At 42.5% G+C, this 27,146-nt stretch overlaps 2 protein-coding genes across 17 annotated transcripts in view; one reads left to right on the forward strand and one right to left on the reverse strand.

Moving 5' to 3' along the window:
• Positions 1 to 27,146, forward strand: part of IKZF1 (IKAROS family zinc finger 1) — a 69,711-nt gene that overhangs the window by 30,882 nt on the left and 11,683 nt on the right. For 11 of the 16 annotated variants that reach the window (XM_075022674.1, XM_075022676.1, XM_075022677.1 and 8 more), the window contains 2 exons: positions 20,331 to 20,591; positions 26,309 to 26,476. In XM_075022674.1, the coding sequence (XP_074878775.1) occupies positions 20,331 to 20,591; positions 26,309 to 26,476 (429 nt within the window). Of the gene's footprint in view, positions 1 to 6,984; positions 7,057 to 18,155; positions 18,216 to 20,330; positions 20,592 to 26,308; positions 26,477 to 27,146 lie in introns of those variants that run through there. The other 5 variants (XM_075022686.1, XM_075022685.1, XM_075022687.1 and 2 more) reach the window with 3 other exon arrangements.
• FIGNL1 (fidgetin like 1) overlaps positions 22,800 to 27,146 on the reverse strand; it is a 39,152-nt gene continuing 34,805 nt past the window's right edge. Inside the window, exon 5 of the transcript XR_012649720.1 lies at positions 22,800 to 24,365. The gene's annotated coding sequence lies outside the window, so the exon portion shown is untranslated. The remainder of the gene's footprint in view (positions 24,366 to 27,146) is intronic.

Genomic DNA, 27,146 nt, shown 5'->3' on the forward strand with positions numbered 1-27,146 from the left:
CTGGGGAGGAGTTGAGCTTCCTAACAATTTGTCCACGTAATGGCAATTAGAAAAAAAATGAGAAATTATAAATTGTGCTAGCAAAAGACTTCAGTGGCTTTGGAGCCCAACACATGTAAAAGACAAGGAAGGAATAATGGTAATGAAGCATTACCTCTGGTGTAGCGACACATTTGTTTAATCTTACCGCCACATTGCTAGTAGATCCTAGTAAAATTGGTATCCTATCATGGGCTTGTTGTGGTGTTAAGTGGAAATTTTTTTCTCCTTGCAAAACAGACTAGACAAGTCTGATATTGTTTATTCTGTAATTACACATTAATGAGTCTGTAAGTCCACTGTACAATGTAACCGTTGCTAATAAGCTTTTTCCAGTGTGCATGAAAGAGAGTGATTTATACAATGCACGATTTAGTCCTTGGTTTTAAGGAGACAATGCAAAAATATTTTTCCTTTCTAAAACCTTTTGTAATTCATTTCTTCTCTTCAATACTCCCTTTGAAGTTTGAAATGGCAATGTATTTTCCAGCCAACAGGAGCCATTTATTCCATATTCTCTCTTTTACATGTGTACATGCACACACATAACACACGTACATACAAAGATATGTCTGTCAGCACACATAAAATTATATGCCTGCAAAATCAAATTCCTCTGTGTGTATGTATGTCTGTGTTAAAACCTAAAAAACAGCATACGTATGCAAAAGAGCATTTATCTTGAAAGCTGAGCTTTTCATTCTTCTTAAGAGGGAAAGAAAAGACCTATCAAACATACACTCTGCAAAGTAAATGCATGTCATAAAAATACTTTTTTTTCAAACCTAAAAGAGGAAAAGGTTAGTTCCTGCTAATTTGTCTGTATCCCTATAAGAAACATAAGTGTAAATTCCCTTTGGGAAGTGGGCAACAGCTGAGGAAGACCCACTTGTACCCGCTGTGGCTTTTGCAGTCTGTGTAGGGCTGCCGGGCTGAGGCAGCTGTGAAGACAAATGGGGTCACGGTACTAGAAAGACAACTAAGGAGTTCATGAAATAGAGGGAGCTGGGGAAAGGAGAGACATGCACACCCTCTCAGTCCTTCCCGCTGGCATTCCTCGCCTGAGGCGATGCCCTGGGGAGGCTCTCCTGCCCGCCGCTGCTGGCTCAGGGTACATGGGGTACATGGGCTCTCAGGATCCTCCCCCACAGTTCCTAAGTGCTGTTCCTTCCTGGGTTCGGATGTTATATTCACTTAATTTCTCACAGTGTTATTCAGGTAGGGTCTATAATGGAGAGTGATGGATATGTTGATTTTCCAGAAGATTCTTTTACAGTCTATACCAAATTTAGAATTGCACAGTGAAGCTTTGGGGTATGTCTGGTCCTCACGGCAGAGGGATAGATGGCTGATGTATTGAAATAATCTAATGGAAAATGCAGATATAATATCTTGTATCATTTGAGATACAACTTTCCACTAAAAGCTGATGCATGTCTAACTCGATAACTTTCTTAGAGATGTTTCAGTAGCTAACTGAGCTAACGAATACAAAAGCACAATTAAAAGAACCACTGTAACAGATGTAGTGATGGACCCTTCTGCTCTCCCATCCCAGAAAGTGATGGTGATATTCAGGGAATCTCCTTATGCATGTCTCAGGGAGCTACAGATGAATGCAAAATACAACCCCTCACAAAGGCCAGACTAGTTGAGCAAAATGCAGTCCCTGGCCTTCCTGTGTGAGTACTGGTGTTTGCTGTGCAATGGTGGTTTTTTTCACCCTTCTTTTTTACCCTCAGTGAGACAGAGCACAAATAGTTATATTAGTTGCATACTTCCTGAGAACACAGCGATCCACACATTCTGGGCTGCGGGTTGTGTTTTTCACATTCGGGCATAGGATGGGAGTTCATCAGATAGCAATGGGGAGCTCTAGAAAATAGCACATTTGCATCAGCAGAAACAAATTTCACAAGACTTGCTGGGAAGGTTTGCTGCAGCATGCCACGGTCCTGCACTACTAACAGCCGCTGCACATTCATTCGATAAAAAAGATGACAACAGAAAATGAAACTTTTAACGTTCTCTTCTACGAACACTTGAAAAGCAGGTTACCCCGAAGGCGTGAGCCTGTTGCTTGCATCAGCTTCACTTAGACTCCATGGTGCCTTTGAGGTAAAGGAATTTGAAGCTGTGGATGAGGTATGCTTCATTTGTCCCAGTGGCAAGGAGAGCTCGCGGCACTGCTGTGATGCAAGTGACAACTGCATCTATGTCTAACAGTTTCCTAGAGTCCAAAGGCCTGCCAGTAGAATACTGGGATCACTGGGATTTGAGTGCCTTATGTACTCAGAAATATTCAGCCAGCATGATTTTGTCTTTTTGTGTTGGACAAGGCAGAAGCAACTTTCCTTGAGATGCTCTCCTCCAAATGAACAAAGCATCATTTGCCAGTCCCATATTTTTGTCTGTTGTTGCTGACCAGTTTACTGGGTAAAGGTGAATTTTCTGAAGACCAAGTCTGCACGCTTGCTGCAGCCTCTGACAAACTTGCCTGGCTGTGACCTGGTTCAGCCTGTATAACCCAATAGCCCAAATAATTGTACTTCTGGATGTATGTGTTCCTAGGTGGTGGAGCTAGCAGGATTTCATCTCCTTTCTTGATGTCACACTATACTGCACAGTGCAGGATGGCTACGGCACAGATATCAAAGTTTACCTTAGCTAATAAGAAACAGCAACTTCTGTAGAGCTGCTTTGCACTTTAATGGGGAAGATTTGTCACGCTTTCCATTTGCCTCACTCTTAGTCCAGCCACACTGTCTGGATGTTAGTGTGAAATTTAGGTGCATTATGAATCCTGGATTGACTAGTACTGATGCACTCTCTCTGGCTTGGTAGCAACAAGGAATTGCAACGTGGTAGTTCATGGGAAAGAAGAAGGTTTTCTAATGCGTAATAACATTAGGACACACATTTGGGTGTTTCTACGCTTAGAATCCTGCGTGTTTGGTAAAAATGCAATGCAATGTCTGTTCCTTTGCAATATTTGAAAAGTGCTTTAAACAAAAACTGGGCAGATGCTTTAAAAAGCGACAGAAGGATTCCTCCAAGTAAAAGGCACTTAACACTGTCTAGGACATGCGACTAGGAGCAGAGAGGAAGTTTGACAGAAACTTTGCCTGCTAGACACTTTCAAATATTCCATAAATGCTGAGAGGGCAGGAAATGCCATCGGTGATAGTCTGAACAGATCATCAACCCTCATGGGAGGCCAAGTTTGATCACTCTCTGAATGCCTGGCGCCAGTTTTCACAGCATAGATCTTGTTCTAGTTGCATATAATTGCATGTCCTCTGTCCATATTAGCTCTTACTGTTTATGTAGGACTGGAAAGGGGATTGAATTAAGCTTCGGGTGTTTCTACTGCCATTTCTCTCCAATTGTTTTGTTCTTTTTATCTATGAATTTGTGTTGTGGCACAGGGTTCCTGGAAAAGGAACTGAGCTCTGTTGCTCTAGGCACTGCACAAACACCAACAGCATGCCCCAAAGAGCCTACAATCTAATCAAGGCTATATATACATGATTGATTAATTAAGCTTTACAAGTCCTAGGCAAGGTAAGTGTGAGGTAGGGCACAATGAGACGTAATCAATTGTGCTGTGGAATCTAAACCATATATATTATTCTGGAGACCAGAGAGCAAATTTGTGTTTCTAATAGCTGCAGCAAAATAGTCTTGTGTGTTCTTCCAGGGTGCAGTGGAATTGATTTAGTTCAAAGTACTCAGCTTTGTTTTAAACAATATGTCTCTAGCTTGAAAAGTGAGATTGAAAAATATAAACCAGGTAAACATAAATAAATGAAGGATTTGGTACATGAGGGAATAAAATAAATATTGGCAGCGAAAGATTAGATCATTTGGGGAGTCAGGAAATAATTAATTTCCTGACTTCTAATTAGTCTAGATCTTAGTACAGAGAAGCAATTCGCTGTATTGCTTGGACTTTTGGAAAAAGGGGAGGGATGATTTCCAGCTCTGTGCCTGATTTGTACAGGCAGGAGTCCCGGGTCATGCCAGTGCAATGAGTGGAATTACAGCCTGGTGCCGGCGTGACAGAGCAGTGAGTGGGGCTGGTCCTGGGAAGGTGGGCAGCTGAGGATAGAGTTGGGATATAATCCCAAATTTCAGGGGTACTTTTGTCCAGGCTTTTGTTTTTGCTGAGATGTTTCTGAAGATCTTCTGCATTACAAAAAAAAAAATACTCTAGCAATTTGTTTTTGGAGTGAGATTTCACACCTCATAACTGAACATGTATGAGAAATGCTACGAAGCTGAACTGGAGATGACACAGTTTTCAGTATTTAGTCATTTCATACAAAAAAGGTACAGGCTGAGCCCCTCTCTTGTTTCCTTTCTCAGACCACTGATAACTTCTGCTGTGCTGGCTGCAGTGTGGCAGGAAATTAAAAACTGGTTTGGATATTTTAAACAGCTTATGCTTTTTTTTCTTGAGGTAGTTGCCTTTGGGATTTTTACATCTCTCTTGGAACAGAGTGGTAGCATGGGAAAAGGCCAGCTGAGGAAAAATATCATTCCTTTCCTGCTTCTGCATCATTAGTCTGAGGAAGAAAAAGCCTACTTTTGGGCCTTGAGCAATCCCAGATAAGGGAGAGCTGGCTGAGGGTTCCAAGCACTTGATATCCAGTATTTTTGGGGTGTAACTGAGGTTTATTAGGCTGCACAATAATGCTACCTAGGTACAATTCTGTAGGACACATCACAGAAAATGGGTAGCATTTTTACACATACCTAAGTTGTAGCCTCTCAAGCTACAACTGCTGCCTGCCCCATGGTCCCTAGTCACCTTCTGTGGGACACATGCCAAGAGGGTTACCAGTGCATGGCCAGATTTCAGCCTCATGTGTTAGGGCACTTGAAAGGCATGTACCCAGCTATAGGAATCACTCTAGACGGCAGCATGGCTTTTGAGTTTCCCCATTTAAAAAAAAAAAAAAAAAAAAAAAGTCTTATCCCCATTAAAAAAGAATTGAAAAATGTGCAGATAGGGAAGTAAGGGCACATGATGGATTAAGTGCCTTTCCCATGGCCACACAGGAAGCCTGTGGCCGAGCTAGGAATTAAACCTAGATTTCCTCAGTCTGTATCAAGTGCCCTGTCCCTCTTTGAGGCCATAAAATTTTGTTTGTTTTTGAATTCTCTAGAAGCTGAAGCAGAAGGCTACTGTTTGTGAGGAAAAGAATTAGTAAAAGATAAGTACTATTTATAATTGGTCAGAAACTGAGAATAGTCCTGGACCAATTATTGCCCATTTCTATTGCTATTTAATGTTCTCTTTTTTCCAAGTTTACATCAGCATGAAAATCCCCTTGTGGTATTGCTCCTTAACCAAGCAAACTACTCATGCCTTTCCTTATGGCTAGGATTGCAGTAGAGGTCAATGCTTATCTGTTTCCAGCTGTCCTAGTTTAACAGTAAGTAACATTATGACTGGCTTGACAGGAAAATGATCACATTTCTGCTTCTTTTGTTTGACATTTCTCATCCAAAATCAAATAGAAAAATTATGTCCATTTGCTGTGGAGAACATCCATAGCTAAGTTCTCTCTTAAAATACTCATTTGACTTGACATAGCATTGTTTCTTGAACAGCTGCATGACTGTTTTTTGTCTTTGGAAATGCTGAACTAAATCAAGAGGGGCTCTGCTGAAGTTAAAACCAGACCAGAACTAGTAAAGTCAGAAGAAGGCAGATCATGTCGCTCAAACCCAAAATATACACCAGCCCTTCTCTGTAATAGGTATGACATGACAAGCTAGGCAAAACCTTCGCAATGGTCATAGTCCCTGTCACATATGTGTACATGGGTATTACACAGCTTGGCCACCCTGCCATCCCTAGAAAAATAATGCAGTGTATAAACTGTGCCACTGTGTACTAGGGGTATTGGTGCTTTATCTGTAGGGAAGTGGAAGAGCTGCAGGGTGGGACGTGCAGCGCAGGTCTCCAACAGTCATAACGTCTAAGGGACTGCTGCCGTTCATGTGAGGAAACTTATAACTCCTGCCTATGCAGGTAAAGTCATCTCTCCTCTGTCCCACACTTCCCAAAATACATTAACTTTAGCTGAAGAACTAAACACTGATTGAGTGGTCCAGAAGATATTTCCTAATTCACAGGTAAATGGTAGGGAAAATAGCTGAGCCTGTTGATATTCTCTGTGCAAGAGTGTTTCAAAGAAAGTGAAGCCTCACTAATACCCATTTCTTATCACCTCCTGACAGCCTCCTTTGTGGGGGAATAGCCACAAATGGTTTTGAATGAGCTTTTCCAACAGGGTAGCTTTCATGCAGTGATGAACAAACACTTATACCACAGTACACCTTTGTGTAACACTCCTGTCTTCATTTACATGCGGGATTTCACCACTATCTTCCTGAGAAACTACAAAATTCAGTTAGCCACCGGATAAGATAAAGACTGGAGCTTGACTCAAAAGGGATGCATAACTATTAGTGTTGTGATATTTACAGAGGGCCATTTCTCAAGTTTTTACTTTCTACTCAGCCCTTTATCAGACAAATTCTTGCTGAAAAGTCCCCGAGAAATGGGAGAGTGTAAAAAAGCTGGGTCCCGCTCTGTTCTTAAAGAGGTTTATGTTCTGCTTTGTATCTCTTTTGCCTCCAAATGGAGAAGAGAAAATGCTTCATGTGAATTTCAAACACTTTCTGCTCTGGCCAAGTTTCGTTCTGAACGAGCAGGACAGAACAGTGCATGATCTCAGTGGAAGGACTTCCTAAGCTGTCTGCTCCATCCGCTGGCAGCCGGGCAGGATTGCCCAGTTAGGCAATCCCTACTCTGCTTTAGCCAATTTCCTTCTGTACACTTCCATCACTCTGTCCTCCATGGCTGCCTTCAGCAAATAAGACCATAGCCTAATTAAGCTTTCTCCCCCTGACACTAGGCATTTTGAGGCCTTTTCTTCATGTTTGATTTCCCTCTTTTCTTTCTGAGAGTGATTTGAGGAGTCCCTACCTCTTGATATGAAGGTAAGGAGGGGGGTGGTGGGTGGTTCAGGTTTGGTGAAGTGCAGCTGCACACAGAGCAGCACAGTTTGGCAACTGTCTTAAAGTAGGTGGGAAGGGGAATACAGGTCAAGTGGGTGAAAGTCAGAGAGGAATAGTAATCCAGAACGTTGCTGCAGAGGCAGAAAAGGCTAAGCCTATGTATTTTTTGTTTGTTTTAATTATTTTTTTTCTGCTAAGCCACCAAGTATAATTCCTGGTCTGTGCTTCCCTTTCTGTCACTTCTCCATAATTCTTAGCATTTCAGTTGGGCTGCTGTCTCTCGGCTGCTTCCTCTTTTCCTGCTTTCCTATATTTCATTATTTGCCCTTCTTCCTCTTCGTGTGCTTTTACAACAGAGTGAGGAGGATGTGGAAACCCAGTTACAATATGACACACAAACTGCAGTGTCACAACTGCAGCTCTTTGGTTTCACCTCCGGGAGTGCTCAGAAGCAGGTCAGGGTGGAGAGGCAGGAGTGGGGGGCTGAGGGAAAGAAGGGAGAGATTTATAAATAGGGGAGAGACATGACAGAAAGTCACAAGGTTTGCAGCTCCAGAACTTGGGATAACGGCTTTCCATGGATGAAAATGAGGCGGTGCTGTAGCTTTCTTGTGATATCAGGTAGCTGGGAAAACTTGCTCCCACAGACTTTGCTCCAGCTACTTCCTAGGACACCCATTAATTGGAGGTGCTCCTTTTCTCCTTTTTCTTTCCTTCTTTTCTTTCTTCTCTTTTCTTCTCTTTTCTTCTCTTTTCTTCTCTTCTCTTTTCTTCTCTTTTCTTCTCTTTTCTTCTCTTCTCTTCTCTTCTCTTCTCTTCTCTTCTCTTCTCTTCTCTTCTCTTCTCTTCTCTTCTCTCCTCTCCTCTTTTTTCTTCTCTCTTCTCTTCTCTTCTAGTCTCTTCTCATCTCTTCTCTTTTCTTCTTTCCTTCTCTTTCCTTCTCTTCTCTTCTTTTTTTTTTTGTCTGGGGTGTTCTAGAAGCCTTTCAAATCAGTTGATTTGTATTTACATCATAGCTACTAGTGTAGGACTTGCTCCAAACTTCTAGGCCATGGCAGATGCTAAGGAGATAAACAACTGTGGGTTGGGAGGAAACGGGTAATATGTCCAGACTGCTCTGTGTGTTTGTGGAAGGAGTTAGAGGAACAGTAGATAGAGGTTTCCTGTTAAGCCGGACAAGGGGGAAGCTGTGATGTTTCTCAGCTATGGCTGCAATTGGACTCAAGTTCAACAGCATTCTCAGTGTGGGTTTGCTGTTTTTCCACCCCCCATGAGAAGATCGGGTTGTCTTAAAAATCTGAATACCACTAAAAGTCAAGGAGACGTAAGCTCCCAAATCATTAGATACTTCAGAATTGCTCTTCACTGCCACACAGTTGCTTGCATTTGCAGTCTATGGGGTGCTGTGGTGGAACAAGGGTTTGATAGTCTCCCTTTGCTGCAGATTGGGAAGCAATACCTGAACCGGCTCTGAGCTCTGAAATCAGAATATGCCAATACATGTCCTTTTTGTTATCTACTTCTCCACTGATCAACTTACAGGTTATGGCAAACAGAGTTTGCGAGAGGCTAACAAATGCCTGCCTGCACATGCGTGCTAAACAGAGGGTGGTCCTGATTTTCAGAGGTGACTGGATACCCAGAATTCAGATACGGAGCTTGAGACAGTGGTCTGATTTCTCAGTGATCAGTGTTTTCCAGGCTGATCTGTTTTCTGATAATCTAGTTTCATTAGTGTCTGAAGTTGGAGATCCCCAAAACCTCAGTTGCTTTTGTAAAAATCTTTTGTTGATGGACAAATGTTAAAATAATTGGGAGGTATATTGAAATGAGTGGAATTGTTTACAAAAATTCAAGCAGTGTTTGAATGCTAGTTAAACCATATTAGATTATTCTGTTCTACATGTCAGCCAGAAGTGAAGGCCTTGATGGAAGAATTTCTGTGGTCTGAGTTTTCTCCTGTTCATAATAGTCAGTTTTGGACTACTTACGACAATACAGTCTAGAGTGGTGCTGTTGGAGAACATTTAATTCAACAATTATTATTTTGATAGCCTTTTGCCTGGAAGCTCTGCCAGCAACATGTTGGCTTGGATGCTTTGTTGATCTATCCATGTTAAGAAAACGGTTGCATTTTGATGTAAGGTAGTGATACTCAGCATGGTGATTGTGACTGTTTGAAGCCAGATCTTAACTGTGTTTCCAGTGAGTTTCAAATGTTGGATTACTCATTCAAGAGAGTGGGATTACTCATTCAAGAGAGTGGTAAAATAATTTTAATACACCCTTTTACATTCACCAGCCTTAAGCATCGCTGAAGGTTTGTTCAGAGTTTGAGGAAGCTGCGCCTGAGTGGATTTCCATATTGGCCTTTCTCCTCTGGAGGCATGATGATACCTGCACCAGAAACCCAACTAAACCTCAGCTTGGAGTCCCCTTCTGTGGCATGGTTCCTTTCTGTTTTTGGAGATACCCTTCAGGACAGGAATAGCAACTCCTAAATTAAGCAGTTTCAAATCACAGCTGAAGTGTGCTTGCAGAGCAGAGCTAGGAAGTTTAGCTAGGATGCTGTTCCTGATGTAATATCTTTCACACATAGAAAATTGTTTAGCCTGAGCTTCTGTCATATTTTTCCCCACATCCTTCTTAGAAGCTGGGATTTTTTAAATAATGTCTCCTTCTTTTTGAGTCAGCTGTTGCAGAAAGCTAGCTAAATTTAGGTTTTCCTCTTAGCATTGTGTTCCAAGACCCAACAAAACAGTATACAACTCTGCAATTGTTGGATGTGTCACAGAAGAGGCATCCAACGTCAGGGATGACTTCTCATAGTGCTAATATGGTTAAGGTTGGATTCTGTTCAGGGAAGGAAAAGAGGGCTTGTTTCTCCTGAGGTAAAAGCAAGGAAACGGCAGGCATGAAAAATGGCCAAGGAAGTGAGGGAATACAAGAAGTCTTTTAAAAATGTGGCCTGAACTGAGTTTGCAGACTTCCAGAATGATCCAGATCTCTGAGTGTTTAAGAGTGTCCCAGCATCATTAGGGATTTCTTGCCATTTCAGCACAGAGGACTGATTGCCTGAGGGGGACTCCAGATCCCTGTAGCAAAGCATTGGCTGCAATACATGGTGGGAAAGAATTAATTTTGTCCTGACATTTTTCTCCTCAGGAGCTATCTGTTATGTCCATATTCAGAGATTTCTTTAGGATTTGTGTAGAACAGTTTATACCTCTTCCCCAGAAGATGTAGATTAGTATTTCCTTTCACTGGACTGTTGAGCACACTGTAGTCAGGTAAACTGCAGTTTACGTTGCAAAAACTTCTGGCAATATTTCTACCACCCAATAAGAAAAAACTCCAATAGCCTCGGATGGATACTTCTGGAAAAATAACTGAGCACTCAGAATTAATGGATCTAAAGCAGGCTACTGCAGGATTGCTTCTTTGCACAGTACCGAGAGAGATCATCTACTTTATCACTCATAAACCAATGACTACATTTGATCTACTTTAGTCTAAAATAAACTTTCAGTATCCCTGGGGTTTTTTCCCCCTGTCCAGTGAGGGGGACACAGAGGACTCTGCTCTGCAATTTGTTTTCCAAGTAGGCAAGATTAATAAGATTGTCATAAAGTATTCCCCCTGAAGTGCTGAAATGGCTATGTTCCTCTCCATTTCATCCTCCGACCTCTTCTCGAAAGAGGAGACTGACAGTACACAGCCTTGGCACAGCACCCATAGGCACCTCCCCAAACCTAAACACAGCTGCTTGGTCTAATTTTAGATCTACTGACCCTTTGACAGCTGGGGAACTATGGACACTTGCATAAAATAGCACTCCAGACATCATCATGGTAGCTAAACAGTCCCTGGTAAAAGTCCCCGGGTCTGTCTCACTGACGGCAAAGGCAGAGCACCTTAAATGTTCACATGGGTGGACTTGCGAGGGTCTGATCCTGAGCCAGGGTAGCTCTGTGCCACCCCAGGGACAAAATTAAAGACGTGTAAGCAGCTCACTGAGCTGGGGCATGAAGAGGGGAAGATTTGCAAGGACTAACTTTGCATTCAGGGCAAGGTAAATTTAGGTGCTCTGAAGCAATATACAAAACTGTTTGTCTCCCTGCCTGTCCCTGTGCCCCACCACGCACCACGCTGGCTGCATGGCAAGCCTAGGAGCTGTGTCCTCCCCTTCCTACCACAGACCCAAGGACACTTCGCTGCTCCCAAGCGGTAGCTTTCCTCTGCGGGATAACGACTGCTGTCTTCAGGTGGCACAGGTCTGACCAATACCCTCTGTATGTGTTCAGATTTCACAAGGGTTTTTCTCGGTCAGGCATTCCCCTCTAACTGCAGTTCACATCATTTGTACATAACTGGTCACCTTAAGTGATATACCTGTGTGAGCCAGGAATGTTTTCATATATGATAGCGTTTTTACCTCACTGCTGTGTATGGTTACTTGAGGTTACTTTGCTTTTAAAAAATTTCTTGCTAAATGCCCTTTTGCTACTTCCTCATCCTTTAATGCCCACATTTTAAAAAATCTGATGGAAGCAGAAGAGACAAAGGCGTTGAGGATGAGAAGCTCTGTTCTTGCCATCGTTTGTCAGCAAGCCTTTCCCTCCAGTTTGAAAATCTTCCCAGCTTACTTCTCAAACCAGAAAAGTGTCAATAAAGTCCGTTACTGGCAAGCCTGCAGCAGTTCCCTTAGCTCCGCTATCATGCAGCCAGTAAAAGACGCAGAGCACTGCGTATAGAGGAAGCACAGGTTACACATACATAGGTTTAGCATGGCTTTTCTTGATAATGCTCTTTCTCTCACCTTTAAAACTTAGTTTTACTGGTAATTCAGATTATAGACATCAAGCAGCCAGGTAGTTAACAGTCCTTTGAAAAAACAACTTGAATCCAGTACAAAATGTACCAGTGAGTAGCACAATGAAGACAACAAATATGAACTAGATCAGGCCCTTGGCTTGGTTACAGACTGTTTCCTGCTGAGACACGAATTCAGAAGGCTACATAAAAAGCACCTAGCTTCAGGTGTGTGAGTAGATTTCAGGGCCATTACTTGAATCTGTCTTTAACCTGTCCATCTTTAATGGTGCATTAGAGCATTCCCATAGGTAACTAATGGTAACTAACTGGGAGTCTGCACCACGGAGCAAAAGCCACCTTTTGTGCCTAGGGAGGATATGCTTTGTTGGTTGTTTCGTTCGCTTGTTTGCATTCCCTGCGATTTGATCTCATCGCAGCCCCCGGAAAACCATGTTGACGTGTTTTGCGATGCAGTGAGCACAGCTCCCTGCTCCTTGCCGCTGAAGCCGAGCCGTGCACGCTGGCAGGCGCCAGCGCTGGCTCACCAGGCACCACGCCGCAGGCGGCAGCGGGGCACCCAGCAGTGGGAGGAATGGCAGTCGTGGGCGATGACATGGGTGGAGCTCCTCACACCGGTTGTCCTGTGGGAGATAGCTTATCTGGGGATGCCTGTGTTTCTGGAATAATGTACATTTGATTGAAAGCCAAAATTAGAGCAGGGAAGAAATCGGCTGCCAAGGGCTGATTGGCGCTTGGAGTCAAAGGAGGGGCAGCACGGACCCTGCAGGGAGGATCTCCTTATCCGTCGGCACCAGTCTACTCTGCCTGCAGGTGTGCCCCAGTGGTTCCTGCTGCTACTCTTCTTTCTGTTATTTTTGTTTCCCTTTAAAAAGCCAGCTGAGAGCCTCTCATTAAGAAGCCTTCATTTTTATCTGTTGCCCCCTCTTCACCATGTTGCAGCCTGTGGTAAAGACTTCAGCTCTCTTGAGCAAAACGATAAGGTGCCAGCGCCGCGTTGCTGGGCTGCCTCACTGGCCTCAGACGTTCACCTCCTGCTGTACTAGTGGTCTCTCTATCCTGTGACACAGTGAATTCTGGGTCCTGTTTTACAGAAGCCCTTACATAACAGCTTGTGCAACATGGGCTGCGTACAGCCCTTGTTATTTATTGCTGTGTTTCCTTCTGTCCATAGCAATTAAGTTGCATTGTAGGCTCTAACTTTTTAGGCAGTTCTGAGCTGTCTCTAACTTTCAGCATTTTACACATGCAGACACCACAAATGCTTGATTAACTGGGCAATGCAGTGCTATATGTAGAAAGGAGAGGGCAGAACAGTCATTTTTAAGAGCACTTGCATATATCCGCTTTTTCTATAGCTAAATAACTAGTTAGTTTGAATCAGTCCCACCTATGGTGTGTTGTGTCTTCTGAATTTTAGTGAAGAAGGGCTGAGGCCATTGCATAACTAATTATGGTTGCTCTGCCCAGACCTTTTGTTGGCCTTTTTTACACCTACATGATGCTTCATGTCACTTCAGAAGCTCATAAGGGAAAGATACTATTAATGGAAACATAATTTAAGTTAAAGAATTGGCCTTTGTTGTTGTCAAACCTAGCCAGGGAATACTGACTCCTTAAATATTCCATGGACATACAACTTGCTTGTGTGCCTGTTGTGGTTTAGCCCCAGCCAGCAACTAAGCACCATGCAGCCACTCACTCACTTCCCCCCGTGTCCCCCCCTGTCCCGGTGGGATGGGGGAGAGATTTGGGAAAAGAAGTAAAACTTGTGGGTTGACATAAGAACAGTTTAATAGAACAGAAAAGAAGAAACTAATAATGATATTGATAAGACTAATAAAATGACAATAATAATTAAAGGATTGGAATATACAAGTGATGCACAATGCAATTGCTCACCACCCACCGACCGATGCCCAGTTAGTCCCCGAGTGGTGATGCCCCCACCCCCACTCCCCCCAGTTTATATACTGGACATGATGTCACACGGAATGGAATACCCCGTTGGCCAGTTTGGGTCAGCTGTCCTGGCTGTGTCCCCTCTCAACTCCTTGTGCCCCTTGTACCATTGTACCTTGTGCCCCTCCTTGTACCTTCTTGCTGGCTGGGCATAAGAAGCTGAAAAATCCTTGACTTTAGACTGAACATTACTTAGCAACAACCGAACACATCAGTGTGTTATCAACATTCTTCTCATACCTAAGTCAAAAACATAGCATTATACCAGCTACTAGGAAGACAATTAACTCTATCCCAGCTGAAACCAGGACAGTGCCTTACGTTTCTGAGAATGGCATCCTCCACCCACAGTGCTCTTATGTGGTGAGAACAGAGCTGATGCCACAGTAAATGACCATGATGTAAAAAGAAAAAGGGGAAAGTTTGGATTTCAGGTCATAGCCAAGTGCTAGAATTCAGTACACTGCAACAATATGGAATAGCTGTTATGTCTTACATCAGAAATAACAGGTGGAATTGCTGGCAATATTCTGTTTTCTGGGTTTTGCACCTTTGTAAATAGGAAGAGATCCTGGCTGCTTTTATTGACATGTTGGCACACTGAGGTGATTTATTCTGGCCTGATAAACTTTTTTCATCTTATTCTGCCTTTTAAGCAACATTTTCTATAATTTGTTAGAAAGGATGGTGTTAAAGGTTTTTCTCCTCCTCACCATAACAGTGCTAATCCACTGTTCAAATCAGCCAGGTATTGTTGCAGCGTCATCTGTCTGCTGCTTGAATAGTTATGATGCCTTCATGAAAAACTCTTGTTGGACTTTAAAGCTACCATTTAAACATCAGCTAATATCACCAAAATGCTTCTGAGTTGTCTTGGAATAACAAATGAGCCATTCAAACAAAAAATTACATGCACTCAAACTTTTGAAGCAACTTGAAGAGAGGTCTTTTCTTTGCTGTTGGCTACAAAGTATGAGCAAGACATTGCATGGACCAAAACTCAGATTATCATGCTTGTTTTCGAAGAAAGGCTAAAGGATAACTTCTTAAAGGCAGGTATATACCACAAGATACAGTTAAGTACCTACTGGGATAAAAGTTCTAAAGATGCTCAAATCCCACTAAAAAACAAAGGGAGTTAGGGAACTCTATTGTCAAAATGCCCCAGAACCTTCAGTGTGATTTATCTTTCTCTGTTATTCTCTAAACTCTTTTGATAGCCAGGTCTTACGCTTTTTTCTCCCTTAAAAATCCCACTGGAGAAGAATATGACCTGAGAGGTGAATGCCCCCCTCCAAATGGATTTTTGGCCCAGGTACTTAAACCCGTGCTGGTGCCAAAGTCTTATAAAACTGAAAGGATTTTACACCTGGGAGGGAGTCCCATAGCTATAAGAGAAGGTAAATTGACAGTGGATTGAAAACAAATTACTAATTCTTCACATGCCTTTTTTTCCAGCTGCCTATTTCTCTGTCCTTTAAAAGCCACCCTGCATGCCCTGTTTCCCAGGAGGTCCGTTTGGTTTCTCCTTTCTCCCCACTACTGACTCTTTAACTCATTACAAAATGCCTCCCTTCCCTCTCCACATTGCTCAACTATTTCCAGGGAAGTGTGACTCTGTCACCTCGCCCTCTGTCCTGCCTTCCCGACTGTCACAGTCTGAGTCTTGTGCTGAGCCAGCTACACTGCTCTTCAGTGATAAATCACATAGAATCATATGACAGAATCATAGAATGTTTGGGTTGGAAGAGACCTTAAAGACCATCTAGTTCCATGCCCCTTCCATGGGCAGGGACACCTTCCACTAGACCCGGTTGCTCAAAGCCCCGTCCAACCTGGCCTTGAACACAGCCAGGGATGGGGCATCCGCAACCTCTCTGGGAAACCTGTGCCAGCGCCTCACCACCCTCACAGTGAAGAACTTCTTCCTGACATCCAATCTAAATCTACCCTCTTTCAGTTTAAAGCCATTACCCCTTGTCCTATTGCGACATGCCCTTGTAAAAAGTCCTTCTCCATCTTTTCTGTAGGCCCCTTTAGGTACTGGAAGGCTGCTGTAAGGTCTCCCCAGAGCCTTCTCTTCTCCAGGCTGAAGAACCCCAAATATCTCAGCCTGTGTTCATAGGAGAGGTGCTCCAGCCCTCTGATCATCTTCATGGCCCTTCTCTGGACTCGCTCCAACAGGTCCATGTCCTTCTTATGTTGGGAGCCCCAGAGTTCAACATGGTACTGCAGGTGGGGTCTCACAAGAGCAGATTAGAGAGGGAGAACCACCTCCCTTGACCTGCTGGTCATGCTGCTTTTGATGCAGCTCTTTCCCCTTTGAGATGTCAATTCCTTTTTTTTTTTTTTTTTTTTTCCCAAAGACTTGCATAAGCTACCTTTAACCATAGAATACAGAACAGTTTTTGTAACATAAATTTCAAATGCTCTCAGAAAATCCTGAGTGAAGCTCTCAGTAAACATCAGAAAGCACAAGAGACCCACACAGTGCCCTGCTTTGGGGTAACTTTTCCACACTCTGGGTAGGTAAAAAGGGAGCAGGGGGGACCTGTCGCTTCAGTGACACTGGTGTGCTCCACACTCCTTGCACAAAAAAAAGGGGTTGGATTAAGCTCCTCTGAATTGCAATAATGTGTTCAAAGAGAGTAAAATACAGAGTCTTTTAAGGTCATCTCCAACCAAACTGAAGTAAATTAATTAATGAGTGATGCCTTAATGGTGTTAGAAGAGCCAATGAGAAATTGTTACCATGAATTATTGTAGAGCTAATTAATGTCTGCATGTATGTGTAGGTAGACAGGGATGTGCACAGAAATTATTTCTACAAAGGCTATATCGAGTAACTGTTTGAGAAACCTATACAAATGCTGACTATGTTCTCGATTAGTGCATCTGAAAAGTTTGATTCCCGGGTGTTTGTCACATCATCAGTGCTCCAAGAGTGATTTTCCCCACTATAGCAAGGGAGGGACAGGAACCTCTCTCATGAAAATGCTGTTGATTTTTATTTTCAGTCTAAGTCTCCAGAAAAAAAATTGCATAGCCTGCCTTCCCATTTCTCATTCAGATTTAATAAAAATCTGTAGTATTTCTACTGGAGAGATTTCTCTCTCCTGTTGCGTATCCTACATCTGTGGGACTTTTTTCACTAATTTTCATTTGGAAAACAGGTTTGCAAAAAGTGCCTAGTTTGAATATGAAGGGATTTTCTTTGTTCATTACACCTATAAAATCTCCATGAGGACCCAGGGCGAGGCGGGCGGCTTCACCATCCATCAGCTCTCACCAGCAAAGTGAGCTCCGCACCTAAACCGAGCCCCTTCCGCGAGCTGCGCTGCCAGACGGACGTGCTTGTAAGGGCCTCGTCCTGGAAACTCAGCCTCGTCTGCAGGGGGACGTTCACTGAGCAGCACAGCTATGGTGGTTGAGGGGCATAGCTGCGGAGAGCTTTAGTGAAAATTGACTGGATCAATATCCCTATCAGTGTTTATATCAAGTAACGAACAGCATCATTACTTGTATCGGTGTGCCCCACGGCATGTTGATTTGCACATGGCTACTCATAATATGCAGGGTATAGTGTGTGTGTGCATCTACTTTTGTGTAGATACATTGTGAGGACAAGCCTTAGAAATACAAACAAAAAATATGCCAATATACACAATTATATATATATAGATATAGATATAGATATAACATTGAACTCCCTCTTCTTCCATTGCATAAGTCCCGCAGGTGTGAGAAGAAAACAATGCCATTTCACTTTTTATAACTGCAGTGACTAGAAATAAGGACGTATAAAGAAGAGCTCTCTGGCACACAAAGAGGGCACGCTGACAAAAAATAAATCCTGAGAGGAAGCTTGCACTGTAGGGGCCTGTAGTTTCCCTGGGGGTGGGAGAAGGCTGTGTTAGGTGCTCTGCTCCTGTTGACCCTTTTGAGACACTTTAGCAGAAGTTCCTCTTGACTTCAGTAAGAGTTAACCTGCGAGCCAGGGGAATACCCAAGGGAGGTTATGCATTTAGAAAACATGGTAAAACTTGTTGGATGCTTTGGAAGAAAAGGGCATTTTTACAAATGGGAATTGTTCTGGGCAGGTCAGGATTCCCCTGCCAACTGTCCTGCTGCTGTTCCTGCTTCATCCTAAACTGCTTGTGTTGCTTCTGTGATGATAGTTCTGTCTTTCTCCTAGGTATTTCTCTTATAGCAATAATGGCATCTTCTTTTACATTTACTGCTAGCAGTACCACAAACCAGCATCCTGTTTGCCTTCTTTATTGCAGCTGCATATGGGGCAGAAGGCTTTAGGGACTTTCATGCAATAATTCCCAAATCTTTTTCCCGTAAGTATACTGCAAACTCAGCTCACTACAGAGCATTTCCATCTAGTTCCTACTTTTATGATTTTTGTGTCATTTCGCTTCTCAGTAATGTACATTTGTCTGCGTACACTACCAAAGTGCTTAAGTAGTCTGATGTTTTTGCTTCATTCACATGCATTTTGTTTTAACTTAACATAAAGCCTACTTCAAAAGCCACCTTCTCCAAATTCCTGGCAGGCGAGGAGCCTGTAATTGTTTTGTGTAAATAGATTTACATTCAGATTATTATTCTTATAATTAAGAGAAAAAAAATTGGTGTGTGAATTATGGAAAATCTGTCATATGCTCAAGCCACATAGTTCCACCGCTTCTTTATGCCGTGGTGAAAACAGCAGTATGAGGTTGCAGTATACCAAGTTTGCAGAATAGCGTAGATCACTTCTGTTTAGCCAGTCATACCATCTTTGTAAATCACTGTTTGGTCATTGATTTTTTTTTTTTCCCATATCTCTAAAGTAGTCCCCTTTTTAGGGCATGCATTTTAAAGAAAAAACTGCTATTTATGATGTACACTCATTCTGTCTTGCATATGATTTCAATTAAAAATGCAGTATTTGAAAAATCATTAAAATGCCTAGACTGGTAGACTTTATAAAAGGTGTCCAGTTGAGCAGTGTTCAGAAATGTGGACACCTTTATGCTCAACATGTTTCCCAGTAGGATTTTGAGTCAGATACTCTTGTCAGTTGCATCCATGCAGTCCTCCTGGGACACCTGGGAGGTTGCAGGGTGTAGCAGGGAAGAGTTTGTCAAACCTTTCAATTTCAAATGTATGTCAAGGTCTTTCATCTCTTGAGGTAATTATTGCTCATAGCTTAATTATGTCATTGCTACACCACCACTTGTGATAAGGCTACTGTGAAACTACCATTCCACAAAAGGAAAAGACCTGCTCTTTACTGGGTGAAACAGACCCCTCCTGTACTCAGCTAGCCACTAAAGTAAATGCTCCTCTTTTTGGGGTGGGGTGGGGTAAAAGAAGAGGTTTTTCACTGAAAGGAAAGTAAGATATGGGGCAATGAAATGGTCTTTTCCAGCTTAATGAAGAACTATTTTTTCAACAAAATCATCAGATTAGAAAAGAGGGAAATAACTGTAAAGATGATTTATTCTACACAAAACATCATACAGTCCTGTGGAGGGAAGAGGAATGAATACTGGCATTAACTGATCTGAATATTGTCCCTTTTCCGTAATGTTTAGGTTTGCTGTGTTCATATCGGATCAAATTTACCAACCTACATGTTATCACATGTAGTGAGGCTATGCCAGATTTATACCTGAATTCTTTTTCTAGCTGCAAGTGATTGTTGCCTATGGGATTATAACACAAAGGACTTATCCAATAAAGTCAAAACAGTTCTCCCACTCACCTTTGTTGGCTTACGGTTTTTTTGATAGTAGCTCATGGCTGTAGAGATCCTCTCCTCTTACTCAGCAATCCTAATCCTGCTGTCCTAAAACCACAATTTTCATTCTTATTATTTCCTGTAATGCTAGTTCCCGCTGTTCAATTCTTCCTTCTATCCTTTCCCACCCTGGTTTCTTTATCAGTGTTTGTACTCTTTGCTTTTCCATTGTCCTTGCTTACCCCATAGAACTGCAAACCAAATATTTGGATTCAGTACAACCCTTGAAATCTTCCTGCCAAGTGGAGAATGTTGCATTTTCAGCTCATTTTCATCCATTGTCTTTGATGAGTTACTTTCACAATTGTTTTGAACAAATCCATGTGAAGTGGATTAATTTTAAGTTTCATTCCAATAAACCTGAATTGTCAAAATGAACATTACAAATGCAAAAATCTCAGAGTGACCTAGGAACAGACTTGTAATGTTGTTTGGGTTCCCATCTTCTGGATGCCTTGTATTTGTCTTACTGATATTCACTTTTCATTGCTCCATGTGTTACAAACCCATCGCATTGCCCATAGAAATGTAGTTGTGTTTGTAGCTTTTGTTATTTAGGTATATTGTACATGCTGTTTAGACATTATCTCCTTTGATGTGTTTGTTTCTTTGCCACCATATTTATTCTGTAACAAAACTGAGTGGCATCCTGTATTGTTTTTTTCAGCCGGTAATATTAAAATAGAGACTCAGAGTGATGAAGAGAATGGGCGTGCCTGTGAAATGAATGGGGAAGAATGTGCGGAGGATTTACGAATGCTTGATACCTCGGGAGAGAAAATGAATGGCTCACACAATGGCCCAGGCAGCAAGGCTATGTCAGGAGTTGGAGGCATTCGACTTCCTAACGGAAAGCTAAAATGTGATATCTGTGGGATAATTTGCATCGGTCCCAATGTGCTCATGGTTCACAAACGAAGCCACACTGGTAAGGCCTGCCATAGTTTTTCCTTTAGTTGACAAGAATTGGCCACATATTAGGAATTAAGACTTATTTTCTATGTCATGCACATGTTCCCTCCTGTAAGATAATGCCGCATCGGTGGGCATTTGGAACTTGGTTACTTTGTTACGCCATTTTGGACAGCACAGGAATTGAGATTTCTTCCTGATGGAAGTCCATCTATTGGGGTAGAAATTGTGCAGTTTGGTTTGAAGCTACATGAAAAATTCAATTTAAAAAAAAAAAAAGTAAAGAAGTCTTGTTTAATTTCTAAGAAATTTCTAAGAATTGCTGAAGAAAAACCTATTTGTGGCTAACTCTGAAATGGACCCAGTTCTAATGTTTCCAACCATGCAACAAAGCTCACTATGGATCAGTGATTATGAAAGTGATTGGCAAAATAAATGTTAAGAGAGCTGTACTGGCAGTCTTAGTAAAAAGGTGTTAGTTTTATGTCAAATGCTTCATGAAGTAATAACAACTATTGTGACTGGTCAGATCTGGACTAAAGGGTTTCCACTGGGACACTAAAAGAGACATGTAAAGATGTTGTGCTCCATAAGAATGGCTTTTCATTATACAGTGCTGTGAATCTTCTTGCCTCGATTTTCTAATTCTGAATAGTCTCAGTGCAAAAAATGAAGAGGCTGAAACAAATGAAGAAGTAAAGACCAGGGTGAGTTTCATTGTACCTGATATAAGCTGTCTAAAAATTAGGCCTCCAATCTAAACTGTTAAGGTCATCCATAGTCAAAGGAGAAGAAATGAACTGTACTGTTGTGCTACACAAGTTACTTTGAAAATAGATAAATAAAGTATTTGGCATTTTTGCATGAATATTCAAATGAGAGGGAATTTTAAAATATTTTTAAGGTAAGAATGACCTGTCCGATGATTAGATTCCACTGAAATAGTCGTGCTAGTGAACACATACTTTCTTCCTCTGCATCCTCCCCATCATGCTTAAATGATTTCCCCGCAATTACTAAGGAGTGAGATTAGCAAAGTGTTTTGAGAGTTTAATGGAGAGGATCCATGAAAAGACCCTGAGCGTTGTCCATCCCCCCCAGTGCTAATACCTGTCATTGCAAGTGCGGCTGTTCAAGCTCTGGAAGGGTGAGATCTGTTAGTGTAATGTGGGTTAGCCACGTTCAGAAGCGGTGCTAGTGATAGTTAGCAATGCTGTTACATTGCCTACTTCAGAGTACCGTTCAATTCAATGCGATAAATCCCTCTGTCAAGGAAGAGTAGATGATTATTGGAAAAGCCACAGCTAGTGCTCAGAAGAGAGGCTGCGGCCTACTTCCTAGATATAATAAAGTGCTTGTTGGTCCATTGTTTCCTTTTTTTTTTTTTTTTAAATTGAGTGTTACTGTGATCCTTTAAAAGTTGATAAAATGTATATGGAAATGACTTGGACATGAGGCCTTTTAAACAGACCCCTGGGCTTGAAGAGGATGCTGCAGTAGTTCAAATAAAATGTTGCAACTTAAAATGCATTTAGAGGTAGAAGTCTTTGTGCTTGTTTAAGGAGGCTGCTGTTTTATTAAAAGTTGCTGCTTCGGAGGAGCTGTTTCGGGTCCCCGGGGGTCAGAGGCACTGTTTGCGCCAGGGCTGGATGGCCTGTGTGGGGACACACCTGATTTTGGGCAGGCGGTGGGCAGACCTGCCTTTCTTTCTAGCACGTTGGTTGGCACCCGGCAGGCTGAGTCTCCGGAGAGCGAGCTGGGCTGCCTGTTCCCGGGGGCAGCGTCCCCGGGGGCCACCTCACCGGTTTGCCTGGCACAGACCTCCATCTGCCCGAACTGCCTGCCTGGCAGAGGGACACCGGTGCCTGCCAAGGGCGCTACCCTGCCAGGGCAGTCGCTCCGAGAGTTCTCTGCCCTTCGCCAACGGGATCCTCTTTTTCATCAGGGAATGTAGTTAAAACCCGCAGTGGGAGCACCCCAGGAGCTGCACTTAGCTCAGCAGGACCCCCTTCTTTTACACTTAATAAAACTAAAGGGTGTGAAGTTGCGCCCCTGAGTCCTTCCATGGAAAGAAAGCCTTTGCTTTCCCTCCTGCCTTGCCCTCAGCTCCTCTCCTGAGCAGCCTCTTTGGGTGAGCTCAGGCAGTTTTTCAGGGGCTGGCAAGGGAGTGGAAGCTCGGGGCTGGTAGTTTAAATTAAAGGGACGTCATGGGGAAACAGTGGTGACTGCTTTTCCTTTCAGTTGCGCTGTGAAAATTAAAGTAGAAATGGGATATACTATTACAGACATTTAACTGACTACGCTGAAGCCCATTTCAATACATGCCCAGTGAAGGAATAAGCCTCGCAAATGAATTACTTTGCTGCTAATTCATGTAAAACCTGCATATGCAGTGAGGTTTCCTTAAATAAATATTTGATAAGTGAACAAAACTCTAGCACACTAAAGTGCCAAAATAAAATGACTGCCTGACCTGATAAAAGGCATAATTACTTTTAATGAATACACCTGCCAAGTGCAGATATGCAGAGCAGCACCTGATATTTCTGCCCCCTCCTGTCTGCAAGCAGCCGTACAGCACTGACTGCTTCCTAGCGCCTTACCTGTTGCTCCTGTCTGCGGAGCGAATCCCACTCACAGACGCCCACCTCTCCTCACTCTCCTTCCCCAAGGCTTTCAGTATGTTGATTTTCTCCAGCTTGTTGCTGTCTTGCTTGGTGTTTAGGAAACCGGAGAGACACACCCCCGCCCGCTCCCTGGTGCTGGGACCTCAGGGTACAGATTCAGGCTTCGCTTGCTCAGTGTGCACGTATTTGTGTGCATGTGTGTGCATATATTTATGTGCCTATATATGAGTGTGTGCATAGTTGTATATGTTCCCTCCTTATATGTACGATCCTTTAACTTAAGTCACCGGTTAGTTCACTTATTTCTTGTTAGTTGGGTCTGAATGTCTCCAATTTATTTAGAAAACTATTGCCATTGAAGAATGAGCATTAAAAAAAGAAGAGAAGAAAGAGAGCTATGCGCATCCCTGAGTACTAGGTGATTTTGTCATTATGTTGTTTAAGAAATGAGAAAGATTTCAATTAAGATGATAAATATTCTTCACTGAACAAGTAGTCCAGGGCCCGTGCTCCCACTAAGGTTTGCAAATCACTGCAATGGTGGTTGATTCAATTCAGGGTCCCATTGCAGTTTTTGCTCCTGGGCCCGTATTTGCCCATAGCTACACACCATGTGGTGATATCTGCCCCAGACAGACATGTGCTGTTCAGAACTGGCGAGAAGATAACACAGAAAGCTGACTGTTTAAACAAAAGATGCATTGGGTACTTTTTCTTTCTGTCCTGTCCCGTCCCCATTTTTGGGGGGGATAGCACAACACCCAGTAACCTTCCATCAGCAACTCTCCATCCTAGCAGGGCTGGGAGCTTTGCTGGGCCCACAAGGCAGGCATTCCCCGCCCTGGTAGTTGTAGCACGGACAACCAAGAGCCGGTCAAGCTACACGTAGTTTCAGGGTCTTTCAGTGGTGGTGTCATTTCCCTTGTACAGCAATGCGAGTGCAGGCTCCCTTACGTTTGCTCCCACTGTAAGTTTTGCAGAAATAGTTGGTATACAGCAGTCTTGTTTGAAATGCTCCATCTGTCTGTCTTCTCCACCCAGTGCAAGATTTCACCTTGTAATTGTGAGAGCTGTAGGCTGGAGATACATTTCGTTCTTACTTTGCTTTACATTTCATTCCTGGAGTACTTTTACAATCCTTGTTTTTCTCCTTTTACGCTCCTCTGAGTAAAAATAACAGAAGAGAATGATAGAAAAGCTGTTTAGTAAGAATCAACCATTTCCTCTGAATTTGTGTCCCCCATGACAAACTGACTTCTTCATTACTGTTTCAGTCCATTTCTGAAAAATACCTTCCACGCTGAGTAACCGCCCCAAAGATTAAGAAGTAAAGCAGACAGACTCTTACCCATTTTCTTTTTCCCCTAACAACTACTGTGTATAGCTTATGAAATACACTGCAAAATCCTGTAAGGCTAATGCTGGCATTTTTGTGGGCCACCCCAGTTGAACCAGTTGCGGATATAGTTTAGATGAATACAGCTACTTGACGGACAGTGAGCTGGTCTGGCTTCACAGGGACTGTGCTGACCCACTTGAAGCTGTTTGACCAATGAAAATACCTTGCCAAAAAGTAGATTCATTTTACTGTTTGCTGAATGCTAAAACTGCCAGCCCTGATGGTAGAGTTTGCAGATTTTGGGGTTGGGGCTGTACTGCTGTCTTAACTGATTTTCAGCTGTTCTACTGCATTACCCCAAAGTCAAAAATGATCGTGCTGCACATGTATGCACATGTATGGACATTCAAGTTGGTCGTAGATGTGCAAAATAATACATGTTGGTTAAGTGAGAGAGAGAGAAGAAAGAAATTGTTTAACTTGTATTTGTTTTTTCTATATTTTAACTTCAGCACTGAAATTTGAAAATCACTATTATTGTTATATAAAGAAAATCAAAACTAAGAACAGGTCATCTCTGGGCTGTTTCTAATACTGGTGTTGTATTATAATTACTAGAGCAGATTACATTTATGCCTAAGAGAAACAGAATTCAGCAAATGAGTTTCAAAGGCTGGTTTGACTTAGTCGAGGGCTACAGAGAAACAGGCATGCAGGAGCAGTGCCTGCTGTTGGAGTGCTCTCATGTATAAATTTTCCTTTACTCCTATCTGGTACAAGTGGAAACATATTTTATTTCCCACTGACTTAAGAAAAGGCTTCATCTATCTTAATTTAAAAAAAAATAGGTAAGCAAATAAATGAGCATATTGATTTTAAACAGCACTAAAAAGCAAACAACAGCCATATTAATTTTTGCAAAACTAGTCGATTTGCTTTCTTGATAACAGGCACCAGTTTAGACAAGTCAAGGCTGTGTCTCTTCAAGTTTTTTCCCTGTGTCCATCAAAAGTGTAGACCAGCAGAGCCCATTTGTGCAGCTCCTCTGTTCGTACCTTACCTAGAGAAGGGTTGGGACTTTGGCATGGAAGTACAGGGCTTCCTTTGCACTGTCTTAACTTGTGTGATTTTACTCTCTCTTTTTCTCTCTCTTTCTCTGTCTCTTTCCTGATTTGGCTGCTTAGGGACAGACAGGTAATGGAGAAGAAATTGAAAGGGAAAATACAGGGAAAATGTAAATGAAAAGAAGTTATTATAACTGTTATAATGAAGTGCCTTTCATTTAAATATAAGAATGTAACGCTGAAATGAACTTGTGATCCTGAAATGCATTTTTAATGAGTTTCCTTTTTATTTTGCTGCTTCAGTGGCATATTTTAAAGACCCTTTGAAAAAAGCCACATTAAAAACCCCACCAAATGCCACAACATGCAAAATTGGATATTGGTTTATTCCAAAACTGCTGATCAGGAAGAGTGGCTCTTCAACACAAAATGTTGCAGTCACTTTATTTAAATGAGTTTGAATTTGCATTGTGATGTGCCATTCTGATTTAGAAAAAAAAAATTAGATTTTCAGATCAAATTGACCCAGCCAGTGAAGCATTAAGAAACTGGCAGGTTTAGTCTGAAAGCCTCATGTTATATCAAACCTGCAGCCGGTGGAAGTCACACAGCAGCAGTGAGAAAACAACTTTCTCACTGAAATCTTTCTCTTGTTACTGCGTAAGATTTTTTGTTCTCACCTATTTTCTCCTTCTCCCTGTAGGAGAACGCCCTTTCCAGTGCAATCAGTGCGGAGCCTCCTTTACACAGAAGGGCAACCTTCTGCGCCACATAAAGTTGCACTCAGGTGAAAAGCCCTTCAAGTGTCACCTGTGTAACTACGCCTGCCGCCGCAGGGATGCCCTCACAGGACACCTGAGGACTCACTCGGGTAAGTGAAGGTGGGGGACTGTCCATGGGCGCCCGTCACCGCACCTCTTGAGGAGATGGGGGCGTTCGTGGCCACCAAGCCTAAGATGTCTTCTCGCCCTGGGGAGGAGAGTAGCCCCGTGTTGGGGTTACCCAAGCTGTGAGCTGGCGGCGGTGTTTTAGCAGCAAAGAAATGACTACACACATCTCATGCTCATGATCCTTCACCAGAAGAACTGTTTTTTCCCGTACTTCTTGGCTGATTAAAAGTTTCTGTATTAGGGTTTCATCTTACAAGCCTCATGTGAGTAATCCATTTCATGGAACTACGAACATGAATTAAAGTTGATGAATGTTTTAGGGTTTGGATGGCATTTATATGTATATAGAGATAATAGAAGGTCTAAATACAGTAGGTTTTAAGTGACAAAGTCTCAAAAACCTCCAGTCTGGTAGTCATTCTCAACCGAAGGAGTGAATACCACCTAAAGCATTCAGCAGCAGTTATTTGTTGCACCTTGTTATTACAAGTACTTTGAAAGAGAAAGGGGCGGGAGGAGGGAGAGGGTGGGAGAAAGATAATCTTCCAAAAAAGAGGACTCTGCTAGTTTTTCAGTGTTTTGTCTCAACAGTAATATGGAGATCTGAATAAATATTTTTGAATAGCTGCACTTTTCCATTACCACGAACCT

This window comes from Buteo buteo, chromosome 3, assembly GCF_964188355.1.
Source record: "Buteo buteo chromosome 3, bButBut1.hap1.1, whole genome shotgun sequence".
Classification (NCBI taxonomy): Eukaryota; Metazoa; Chordata; class Aves; order Accipitriformes; family Accipitridae; genus Buteo; species Buteo buteo.